We start from the raw sequence: 11,483 nt of genomic DNA, 5'->3' as shown, positions 1-11,483 counted from the left end.
TTATAGTTTGGCTTCCTTTTCTTGACATGGGATAGGACCATTACAAAAAATTATTGACACTATAAATGGTTTCATTTATAGAAACATCATGAAAGATGTAATGGAACCCAATGATAACTTACCATTTACATGGATTTTATGCATGATTATCATCCGGAACCTGCGTTCAAAATTGGTTAAAAGATAATCATGGTGAGATCCTCAATTGGCCACAACAGTCTCATAGTCTCGATTAAAACACCAAAAATCAAATTTAGATGAATTGTGGCTTAATTGAAAAGTCCGTGTAAATATTTTAAATATAAAATATTTTAATTGCATTTAATTATATGCATTTCCCAATTAAAATAAATATTAATGGGTTTTAATTCTTCGGCTACCATTATATATGCTTCCTGATATTAATAAAAAATCACTACTAAGAAACACATAAATTTTATTACTAAAAATGAAACAAACATACTACAAATTTTCAAGAATCTCTATCATATCGATATTGCTCGATTACTTTTTCGGGGGTTACGTCAAAAGTTGATGGCAATCCAAGAATGTGTTCAGCTATTTCCATCAAATTTGTATGTGACAATTCTGGATTTTCTACGTGTAAAATCACGGGATTTAAACCGATTTCATCAAATAAATTCAATGCAGTCTCTTCTGAATTATCTAACTTGTATGTGGCCAGTTTTCTTGTGATGTCATCCTCAGTATATTGCTTGTCCTGTAAAATCAATGTAAGCAGAGGCAAACTAAATATCTCTCCAACATACCACTATTACATCTTCAGGAGTCTCCCTTATTTTTTTCTTTATGTACTCGTCACTTGCGTGGAGACTGATAACGTCAAAAGGCATTATTTTAGTTCTTATATATTCTCTGTGTGGGTCCGTTGAGTGTCCAAACAAATTAAGGGCCTAGATTATTAAACAAAATTTATTAACTAATAATTTTATTGGAAAGAGAATGTTGTACCTGTTGATAAGTTTTTGGATAGCCATCCAAGATATATCCTATATGTTGGCAGCTATTACCCATCAAGTAATTTCTTAGTAATCTATTGACCATTTCGTCAGGTAACTTGCGTGTAGGACCCTCCATTTGAAGAGCAATGGTGCGTAATTGCTTTTTCCATACAGTTACGTTCTCATCTTTAAACATTTCTTCATACCAGTCAGTATCATATCCATTGGTTATTGCTTCATTAATTTTGTTTCTCTAATATACAAAATATATTAAGTATTAAGCAAGTAATTTTTGTATTAAAACTTACCAAATTCTCCATGATACTGTTTATCATAGAACCTACATTAATATAATGTAGACCATACTTGGCTTGTATCATTTTAGCCAATACAGTTTTTCCGGTGCCAGGAGGGCCATGAAGGACAATTTTCTTTGTGATCAAGCGACGCTGTTCCATAAACTCGCTTGCCACATTTTCTATGTTATCAATAGAGTGTCTCCAAGAAATATCCAAAAGATTATCCGCAACTGTGGGATATACTCTAAGGTTGATCATACATCTTTCCATAATATGCAGCTGTAAAATAAGGGAATTGAAAGAAGCACATAGAAACAAGGAGAATTAATTACTGTCATTCCGCTGTATAACATTGCTTCAGAGCATGTCACGTATTTAATACGTCCACTGCCCATGGTGACTGACAAACTGGTCAATATATCGCACACTCGCAGATTTTTAATGTCCACCTCTACCCCGAATATGTATGGAGACTGCGACGGATTCATACAGATAACTTTAAAGATGATCCTGAAATTGAAAATTTCAGAAAACTTAACGAATAGATTGTAGTTTATTACCCTGCGAGATCATTTACATGAATGAAAGGTACATGGTTATCACCAGGAAGGAGACATGGTACTGGTTCACTGTGCCATGCGAGTTTGAAAAACGGTAGCATATCGTCTTCGCCGACACCATAAGTCATACCAGCACAAACTACATAGGTATCTAACAAACCTGGGAACTAACACAATGCATGTAAATTAATATTTATTATCCTAGTCAGTTGGAACCTATAGGAATGCCTAGAAATCTCATTAAATCTTAACATATTTTAAATGGTGTTAACATGAATATGGTGATCAAAATTTAATACCTTGTGTCTTGCCTTCAGTATTTCGTTTTCACATTCGAAATGACGTTCAAATTGGATATGAGGTTTTCTTTTTTCAAGGTGGTCTTCATGCAAAAATTTAGTGTCCTAATAAATTATTTTATTAAAATTTCCACATAAATAATGCAAATAATTACCACTGATTCGGTGTTTCCCCATGTCATAATGGTGGAAATTAAAATAAAAATTCTTGCACCCAATTTGCCTGTGTTCTGTTCTGGACCACCTGTTACACTGCTTTCAATATCCTCTTCAATTACTGTCAACACAAAAAACATTTTATTTACGACAGAGGAATAAAAGCACAAATAACTTACACTTCAATGCATTTAATGCATTTTCTATCTGTGTATCATCGTGGGATATATCAAATATTACAACGCCACATTTTAGCAGTGAATCTTTAAACTTATTCTGATCATTTGTGGAAATCGTGGCCACAACGTTGTCTAGGCATGAAAGTTCGCTTTTGTAAGTACCGACTATTTCATACTTGACTGTATCTAAATTTTGAACACCTTCACCTTCCCCTGCTGCACCACCCCCATTTGCTTTATATTCTTGGTCGTGAAAAAACTGTAACAATGTTCATGATCATTTATTTATTTTATGAGCTAAATCGAAACTTACAGAAGTCATGTTTCTTCCAATATAACTGTCAGCATGACTGTAAAAAATTCTGTGTTGAATGACTTCGGCTGAGCTGGAAAATGTTTCTGGTGAAACAGGATCGAATTCCACGTCTTCTAACCCGCTAGATTCTTCGTTTTCACTCATGTTTAATAAGTTTTAATAGGACAAACGTATAATTTTCATGACGGAAAAACGCGACAACAATTCACTTGTTTTGCAATTTCGAATTCAAGTTTACCAGTTGGTAGACTGTTAAGAAACTTTGCATTCGCCACTGCCATCTAGTTTTATATTCACAAAGCAAACTTGATCTTGCAACTGATTCATTTCAAGAAGATGTGAAGTTGACATGTGGATTTACCGTCTATATACATACTTTTTACATTTTTATACAATAATTAAAACTTAACCAGAAAAATCAGTAGTTCATCTAAAGGGGGGTGTATTCCAGTAGTTCAGGCGCCCAAGCATAGAAAATAACAATGGTGTCGACAGCACAACTGTCAACTGAATGATTCATTAGTAAATATTCCAAAAAAGGCTAAAGTGTATGTCCGAGAGCGATTACGACGACGTTTCTGAAAAAACTGGTCTAATGGACGGGCATGTCGCGGCCAATGGCAGTGGAAACGTCAGCACTGGTGAGACTAGACATGGACCGGAGAATCCGAGAAAAAGACTACAAAGATCGGAGTCGTATCCTTCGAACAGGCCCTCGTTAAACTCACAAAATAATGAACAACCGTCATACCAAGAAACTGAAGAGGAGGAACTAAAGTATGGGGCCAAACACGTTATAAAGTTGTTTGCGCCAGTATCCCTTTGCATGGTCGTAGTGGTTGCCACAATCAGTTCTGTTAATTTTTATTCGAGGAAAGATGTTTACTTGTAAGTATTAGGACAACTAGTTTCATGACACAATAAGTTGTTTTATTTATTTTTAGCATATATACTCCATTTCATGAGGAGAGTCCAGAAACAAGCACCAAAGTTTGGAATGCCATTGCAAATTCTTTTATTTTAATAGCTGTGATAATAACTATGACTGTGCTTCTTATAGTACTCTATAAATATCGTTGCTACAAAATAATCCATGGTTGGTTGATTGTATCATCTCTCATGCTGCTTTCCATCTTTTCATATCTGTATCTTGAGTAAGTAACCCCCATTATACTCATTAGCGGCTATAAATTACATTCTTATAGGGAAACACTGAAGGCTTATAACATACCAATGGATTACATAACTTTATTGTTCATAATGTGGAACTTTGGAGTGATGGGGATGTTATGTATTCATTGGCAGGGTCCACTTTTGTTACAACAAGCTTATCTAATATTTGTTGCTGCTCTAATGGCTCTAGTATTCATAAAATACCTTCCAGAGTGGACAACATGGGGTGTTCTTGGAGTAATATCTATTTGGGGTAAAAACTTCCCTAGTCTAGTTAATTTCACACTTTATACAATCATTGCTTTACAGATTTAGTAGCAGTGTTGACCCCAAAAGGGCCCCTTAGGATTTTGGTTGAAACTGCTCAGGAAAGGAATGAACAGATTTTCCCTGCACTCATTTATTCATGTAAGTTTAGTGTTGACTTATGAATTTTATTACCTAAACTGTACATTAATTTATTTGTACTATATTGTTTTTATAAAATATTGTTTTAAATATTTTTTAGCAACTTATATGTATGCATATACGGCCATGGCTACAGGCGACGATTCCTCAACAATCACGACATCAAGATCTTCCAGTGATCATGGTTTCACACAAGATTGGATTGAGAATCATGCCAACAGAGTAGCACAGAGACAATTGGAGGTGCATGATGTGCCAAGTGGCCAACCAAGGACTCAGATTCACCAACAAGATGAAGAAGAACGTATGTTTGCGATTCTTTTAAATTTCTTTGTTTTATACTTATCATTTGTAGGTGGTGTAAAACTGGGACTGGGAGATTTCATTTTCTACAGTGTGTTGGTGGGAAAGGCTTCAAGTTATGGGGACTGGAATACAACTTTGGCTTGCTTTGTTGCCATCTTAATTGTTTGTTCATTAATATTTTTGTTGACAATTTTTCTAATCAATTAATTTTAGGGATTGTGTTTGACATTGTTGTTGTTGGCGATTTTCAAGAAGGCCCTTCCTGCTCTACCAATTTCCATCACATTCGGTCTGATATTCTACTTTGCTACTAAAGAAATTGTTAGTCCATTCGCTGACAGCCTAGCAAGTGAACAAGTATTCATTTAGATAGATGTTTCATTCCAAATTAATTACAATTGTAAAAGTGAGTAGATAAAATTCACTATTTTGAATTTTAATATTAACTAACAATTGATTTTGTTTTGCAGATTGACTGCTGATTTTTTTAACTTATTTCATTAATGTTTCATGTATGTATTGTACATTAGTTTACCTGATAAAAAATATTTTAATATTATAGTTATTAATTTAAAAAAATAAATATATAAATAAATAAAGACATTTTTTAATCTAATATTATTATATCAATTTTTCCTTGTTATATATACTATGCCTTTTGAAGTGGTAAATAATTTAAATTTCTTATATTAAATAGATTTAAAAATATGTTCAATATTTTATTTTAACCAGAAATATTTGTATATTTCAGTATTTTAAATTTATTTTACATAGACGTAAAAATAAGCAACACTCCATTTCTAGGAAAATTTTTATTTTTAAAAAAACTACTTTATGGATTTGGGTTCATTTTATTTAGTTCATTCTTAATTTAAATGTTATTTTTCGGCGTAAAATGCCTCAAAGTAAAAATGTGGTGTGAAATTTAGAGGAAGACTCATATTAAACCGAGAAACTATGAATGAATAAATGAACTAAGACAATATCTCTACTTGGTTATTCAACCAATTATTATTCCAGTTGCCCAAAAATTTGGTCAAGATTTCGTTTCTGTAGACGACAATGAGAATACAATTCAATTGAACACGTGTGGGATCGTCTTCAAAGAGACACACTCAAAATTTTTAGTTTTAATTAATTTTGTTTTATTAATTTTTCAAGGAATTTAGTGTTATTAATTTTATTACTTGTTTAAAATTTCTGTTGTTGGTGCAACTTTGCTCAATTTATACTGAAGATTACATTAAAAGAATGAAGAAAAGAAATACATAATTATAGAATATTTTATTATGCATATTTAATTAACATTCAATTTTTATTTACTAATAATAAATTATTAAATAATATACTTAATGTTTCATTAATTTTTACTATTGGTATAATTGAATTACTGATATAAATTTCAAATTGATTTGAAATGGGTTTGGTCATTAGAAATTTGTCCTGTTTCACACGCAAATATTGTCGCAAATTAAACAAAATTTTACAATTTTCAGTCTGTATTTGTCTGTTCCTTTTCTGGGTTCTTTACAATTTTTCTAATAGGCTTCTTTCTTTCCCTGTTCACTGCAGTTATTGGGCCAAACTTGATTATTTCTGATGTACTTCTGTCATCTAATGGCCAGGGATGGTGATTGGGATCAGTAGCATACTCCTTTGATAAATTACATCTCAAACAATTCCAAACGACTCTCTTTTTCTTTATTCTAACCTTACAAGTAACACCAGCTACCAATAAACTCCGACATCTCTTGCAAAGTGTCCTTTTAACATTGATACCTCTAAAATAAAAAGATTATTTGTTGAATCTGAAATGTGTTGAATAGAAACAATTTACATTCTTTGTACAGTCTTGCGAGCTACTTTAATTATTAAATCACTATACTTTGATGCAACAGCGTTTGATGTTAAGTCTTCTGCAGCCATAGAATTGCATATCTAAAAACAAAACATTTAATTATATGTTAAAGGACGACATTCAATTTACCTGATAAAGATAATTCATTCTTTGAAAGCTCACTTTGCCCACACATTTACTTCCTTTTTGTTTCATATCAATTCAATAATATATAAATATGAATAAAGTTAACCTACAATAACAAGACAGAACATCAAAATATGTTTTGAATATTTGAACTACTAGTAGTATACTAGGAGAATATCTAGTATAGGAGTAGTGGTACTACTTCAGGAGTTCTATGGTCTACTACAGTAGTTTTTATGCGCCTCGTAAACACAGAAGATTAATCATGGAATTGCCCCGGTATATCAAGAATATTTATAATAGATATTTATTTATAATATTCTTGCCGATATATGGGAGTGAACATGACGTCCCGCGCATTCTCCCCACTCTCACACACACATAACCTTAATAAAAGCAGTCGGAAGAAATGTTGTGACTGGCGGTTCACCGATAGTTTTAATCTTTATTCTTTAGCCTGTGTTCTAATAGTCGCTTAACAGAATGTAAAATTATTTCCAATGGATTTTTCTTGGGCGGAACCTTACCCCGAGGTCTACACGGTGTGCACACTTTTTGGTTTACACGAAATTTCAAATCCGGAAAAATATAGTTATACACCGCTGACTGCAATCAGCCAGTATGGTCCTCAATGTGGTCTAGTCGCACTGGCCATGGTAACAAACGGCACATGCAACGTATCGTTTATATTCGAATTGGCCAGAACCAACAACTTCACGTACCATGGGGAAATGTTCAGCGCCTGTGATATGGTCAAATTGGCACAAGAAATATTGTCTGATCAGTACACTGTCAAACTATACTCAGGGAATTTAAATGACAACCATATCAAAGACTTCCTATTAAATGGTGGTTTAATTTTAGTGCCGTATCCTTTCGTTTTTTAACTACTAAAACTAACTAACTTTCTCTCCTTCATACTTTCCTTATATTTATACAGGTATGATAAGGACAAAGACAACTCGCCAGGGTTACTAAAGGGCCACAATGCACATTGGGCTATACTTTCAGGTGGAATTGCTACGAAAAGCGATTTTTATGTGTTAGGTAGACATGGTAAAGCCAAAAATGTAGCAATTTGGAAGTTGAGCAACCTTGCAGCGAGTAACTCTCAATTAGTAGAGTTTCGTCCAATTTATGATGGTTGTGAATTTAAGCTGCCTGAAGGCGGTATTGCAGGAGAGTTTGGACTAAATGCCAAAGCAGTTCTAATCACTAAAAAGAATCAATAATTTTTATAAATGTGCTGATTAATATCTATTTTTATTAAATTGTATTAATATACACTCTGTTACAATTTGGTTTTTTATTCATTAATTAGCTCTCATTTGTAACACAATTTTTTTGTATGTATAACTGTGCTAGAAATGTTACTAAATTTGGAACTACAGTACGAGTTCAATACAATTTCTATACATTTTATATCAGTTATTCAATTAAAATAATTTTTTATGAATAAATTGTTAATGACATTAAATTATCTTTTTATAATACTATTTCGGTTCATGTATTATAAAATTCTAAAATGACATGTTGTCAAAAATATATAATTAAAAAATAGTCCAAAACTCAACTCAAAAACTGATACATAAACAGATTTAAATGTCCCGCAAATTTTTTTAAACTTCCACACAAATTTATCATGAAATCGAATATCATTGCTTAAAAAAAATATAAAGTCTACACATTAATAAAGTATTATTTACTACTTTCTTATCTACAGACACATTATTAACATTTATTTTTATTTATTACTAATAAGTGAAGTGTAAAATTTTTCGTTTTTTATGTCTGTCTTGCTACTTTTTATGGTCACCGCAAGAAATAATTTTAAATAATGCGGAAAGTGAAATTTAAATTTACACTTTCTAGTTCACAAACTACTGATTATCAAAAAGGAATGTTCTACCGATGAGTAGTTCCAATGTCTTGTATTGATTTATCAGGTGTTCTATGTGTACAGTACAGAACACCTGTACAATTCACACATAACCTTTTGACGTGTTAAAATGTTTTTTAGTTATAGTATTTTTATATTGTGCATTCTAAATGTGGCCTTTGCATTTGATTCCGAACAGTTGGAAGTATTTGACGTAGTGGAAGAAGTAAAGGAGAATTTTTACGACTTATTGAACATACCCCAGGTAAAAAAATGTTTTAATACTTGAAAAATATCATATGCAATGTACAGGATAAAAGTTTATTGTGTAATTACCTTTAAATTATTATTTTAAATGCTATATAAATATCTACAATTATTCTTAGAAACGCCCAAGTTGATATCACATTTCAATTATAATTGTTACTTGGAATAGATATTAAAGTTAATGACAAAACAACGTAAAAATCTTTGTATTTTATTTATTGAACAGAAGCATAAATATATAAAAAACATAATTTATAAGGCCCCTTAGTCGAAGGGACTTAATTATAAATAGCTTAATTGTAGTACTTGTAACTAAATATTGACATTTAATGTTTTAGAATGCCTCAAGTTCAGATATTAGGTCAGCTTTTCGAAGTCTTTCTCTTAAGTTACATCCAGATAAAAATTTGGAGAAGGACACATCGGAACAGTTTCGTAACTTAGTTTCAGTTTATGAAGTTTTAAAAAGTCCTAATAAAAGAAAATATTATGACGAAGTTTTGGTAAATGGCTTGCCAAATTGGAAGTCGGCTATATACTACTATAGATATGTCCGAAAAATGGGCATGACTGAAGTATGCATAATATTATTTTCCATTATAACAATTGGCCAGTATTTGATTAATTGGGCTTCATATTTTGAAAAAGTAATAACAATTGTAAGTATTCTAACATTATTAAATTGTCATTAATTAATAAGTAGTTTCTATTAGAAATCTAATATGAAGAGAAAGCCTGCAAGAAAGGGAGTCAATACAGAGGACTTGTTGCTTGATTTACCTAAACCTACAGTATTCAATACATTACCATTTCAAATACCTCGCTTTTTATGGTACTCGATAATAAACCTTCCAAGCGCATTTAGTACAATAAAGGAAGTTGTTACTGAGAAAATAGAAAATAGCAAACAAGTTGAAGAAGAGGAAGAAGTTGTGGTACCAAAGCCAAAAACTGTTAGAAAACGTAACAAAGGATTTAAAGTACCTGAAGGTCCCACTTTTGAGGCGAATTATATTGGCACTCAAACTGAATCTTCCAATAGTGCTTCATCACCACCCCCAATGACAGGTGGCTTATGGACTGATGATGATTTAGAAGAGCTTATTCGTTTGGTAAAAAAGTATCCACAAGGTGCACAGAAAAGATGGGAAAGTATTGCTGAAGCATTGGGAAGGTCTGTACCTGAAGTCACATTCATGGCTAACAAAATGAAGGAGAAGCTTCTGAAAACATCTGAGCAACCAGAAGAAGCACCACCACAAATAAAAGTTAAGCAAAAGACAAAAAAAGAAGTGGACGTGGGTGAAGAAAACAAGAAATGGAACCAAACACAGCAAAAAGCATTAGAAGATGCTTTGGCCAAATATCCTAAAGGATGTACAGATAGATGGGATAGGATAGCTGATTATGTACCTAACAAAACGAAGGTACATTTTGAAATAATTAAAATTTTTGTTTGTTAATTTTGTGATTTTAGGAGGAATGTATGGCAAGATTTAGGTATTTAGCTGAAACATTAAAAAAGCAAAAGGAAAATACCGAACCGGCTTCTGAAGAAACAACACAATAAATTCAAATTATCGTCGAATTTGTTTATATATACATATGTAAAGGCTGTGAATAGCTTCCCAATCAGAAACATGTTAATCTTTATACCAAAATTCCTTGTTGCTTAATATGATGTACTACACTGTCTGACTAAGTAATTTTTAAATAAAACAGTTATTTTTCCATAGCTTAATTTATGTAACCACTTTTTTTATACAAAACCAAACCCTTCTATTTTACTAAAATAAATTATATACAAAAAATATATAGCACTTGAGGTAAATGTGATCTTTTACACTCATTCAATTTTATTCAATATATGGTTTATATAAACGAATACTATTTAAATAATATTGTATTTATACAACAAGTATTCTATTGTATTGTTTGATATCAAAACATTTATTCTACCTCTTGATTTATGCATCCTGTATAAATAAATTAATTTTCAAGCTGTCGCAAAACTGACTGAATACATATTAAAATTAAATTGATTACCTTATAATCTATTGAAATAGGAAAATCTGGGGTATACATATATATAGCTAGTTTCATAAAATTTAATGATAACATATCTCAGAGAGGAATTCAAAGCTTATTCAAATACAAAACAATTTAAATAAATAAATAAAACTTCTGAAAACTGAGCAACCAGAAGAAACAGCACCATAAAAAGAAGTGGACATGGGTTAAGAAAACAAGGAAAACCAAACACAACAGACATCAGAAGATACTTTGGCCAAACATCCTAAAAATTGTACAGATAGATCGGATAGGATAGTTGATTATCACAAATCTAAAAGACAATTTTAAATAATTAATATTTTAATATTGTGATTTTAGGAGGAAAGTATGGCAATACTAAGGTATCTAGCTGAAATATTAAAAAAGAAAAATACCGAACCGGCTTCTGAAGAAACAACGCAATAAAATCAAATTATGGTTGAATTTGTTTAAATATACATATCTAAATGCTGTGAATAACTACCCAATTAGAAACATGTTAATCTTTATACCAAAATATTCGTGTTTCTTAACGATGTACTACACAGTCTGACCAAATAATTTTTAAATAAAATATTTTTCTTTAGCTTAATTTATGTAACGACTTTTTTATATAATCTTGAACCATAAGAAAACTTATAGC

The 11,483-nt window shown here is 31.5% G+C and overlaps 5 protein-coding genes across 6 annotated transcripts; 3 read left to right on the top strand and 2 right to left on the bottom strand.

The window, feature by feature from the left end:
- Window positions 1-419: 419 nt before the first annotated feature.
- Window positions 420-2,984, bottom strand: LOC109609131 (adenylate kinase 7). 2 transcript variants are annotated; one of them, XM_020025746.2, is made up of 10 exons: window positions 2,769-2,984; window positions 2,456-2,714; window positions 2,276-2,397; window positions 2,121-2,225; window positions 1,822-1,988; window positions 1,594-1,771; window positions 1,271-1,540; window positions 973-1,215; window positions 771-914; window positions 420-721 (listed from the first exon to the last, which is right to left on the bottom strand). In XM_020025746.2, the coding sequence occupies exons 1-10, from the start codon at window positions 2,913-2,915 to the stop codon at window positions 473-475; spliced, it is 1,884 nt and encodes a 627-aa protein (XP_019881305.2). In that variant the 5' UTR covers window positions 2,916-2,984; the 3' UTR covers window positions 420-472. The 2 variants fall into 2 exon arrangements, with proteins under 2 accessions (XP_019881305.2, XP_049823608.1); XM_049967651.1 differs by having other exon boundaries at window positions 2,279-2,397.
- A 162-nt stretch (window positions 2,985-3,146) lies between these two features.
- On the top strand, window positions 3,147-5,278 carry LOC109609140 (presenilin homolog). The gene is made up of 8 exons (XM_020025759.2): window positions 3,147-3,659; window positions 3,716-3,925; window positions 3,977-4,197; window positions 4,254-4,352; window positions 4,453-4,656; window positions 4,708-4,820; window positions 4,872-5,064; window positions 5,129-5,278. The coding sequence occupies exons 1-7, from the start codon at window positions 3,322-3,324 to the stop codon at window positions 5,025-5,027; spliced, it is 1,341 nt and encodes a 446-aa protein (XP_019881318.2). The 5' UTR covers window positions 3,147-3,321; the 3' UTR covers window positions 5,028-5,064; window positions 5,129-5,278.
- A 649-nt stretch (window positions 5,279-5,927) lies between these two features.
- Window positions 5,928-6,852, bottom strand: LOC109609158 (ribonuclease P protein subunit p21). Its single transcript, XM_020025779.2, has 3 exons — window positions 6,646-6,852; window positions 6,496-6,596; window positions 5,928-6,439 (listed from the first exon to the last, which is right to left on the bottom strand). The coding sequence occupies exons 1-3, from the start codon at window positions 6,709-6,711 to the stop codon at window positions 6,151-6,153; spliced, it is 456 nt and encodes a 151-aa protein (XP_019881338.1). The 5' UTR covers window positions 6,712-6,852; the 3' UTR covers window positions 5,928-6,150.
- Window positions 6,853-7,000: 148 nt separating this feature from the next.
- Window positions 7,001-7,939, top strand: LOC109609153 (UPF0692 protein CG33108). Its single transcript, XM_020025773.2, has 2 exons — window positions 7,001-7,510; window positions 7,583-7,939. The coding sequence occupies exons 1-2, from the start codon at window positions 7,143-7,145 to the stop codon at window positions 7,872-7,874; spliced, it is 660 nt and encodes a 219-aa protein (XP_019881332.2). The 5' UTR covers window positions 7,001-7,142; the 3' UTR covers window positions 7,875-7,939.
- A 559-nt stretch (window positions 7,940-8,498) lies between these two features.
- Window positions 8,499-10,529, top strand: LOC109609148 (dnaJ homolog subfamily C member 1). The gene is made up of 4 exons (XM_020025766.2): window positions 8,499-8,786; window positions 9,127-9,447; window positions 9,502-10,215; window positions 10,266-10,529. Exons 1-4 carry the CDS (start codon window positions 8,652-8,654, stop codon window positions 10,356-10,358), a joined length of 1,263 nt encoding a protein of 420 aa, XP_019881325.1. The 5' UTR covers window positions 8,499-8,651; the 3' UTR covers window positions 10,359-10,529.
- Window positions 10,530-11,483: the final 954 nt, after the last annotated feature.

This window comes from Aethina tumida, chromosome 1 (genome assembly GCF_024364675.1).
Source record: "Aethina tumida isolate Nest 87 chromosome 1, icAetTumi1.1, whole genome shotgun sequence".
Taxonomy (NCBI): Eukaryota; Metazoa; Arthropoda; class Insecta; order Coleoptera; family Nitidulidae; genus Aethina; species Aethina tumida.
The sequence above is the reverse complement of the archived record's forward strand: the minus strand, read 5'-3'. Positions and strand labels throughout refer to the sequence as shown.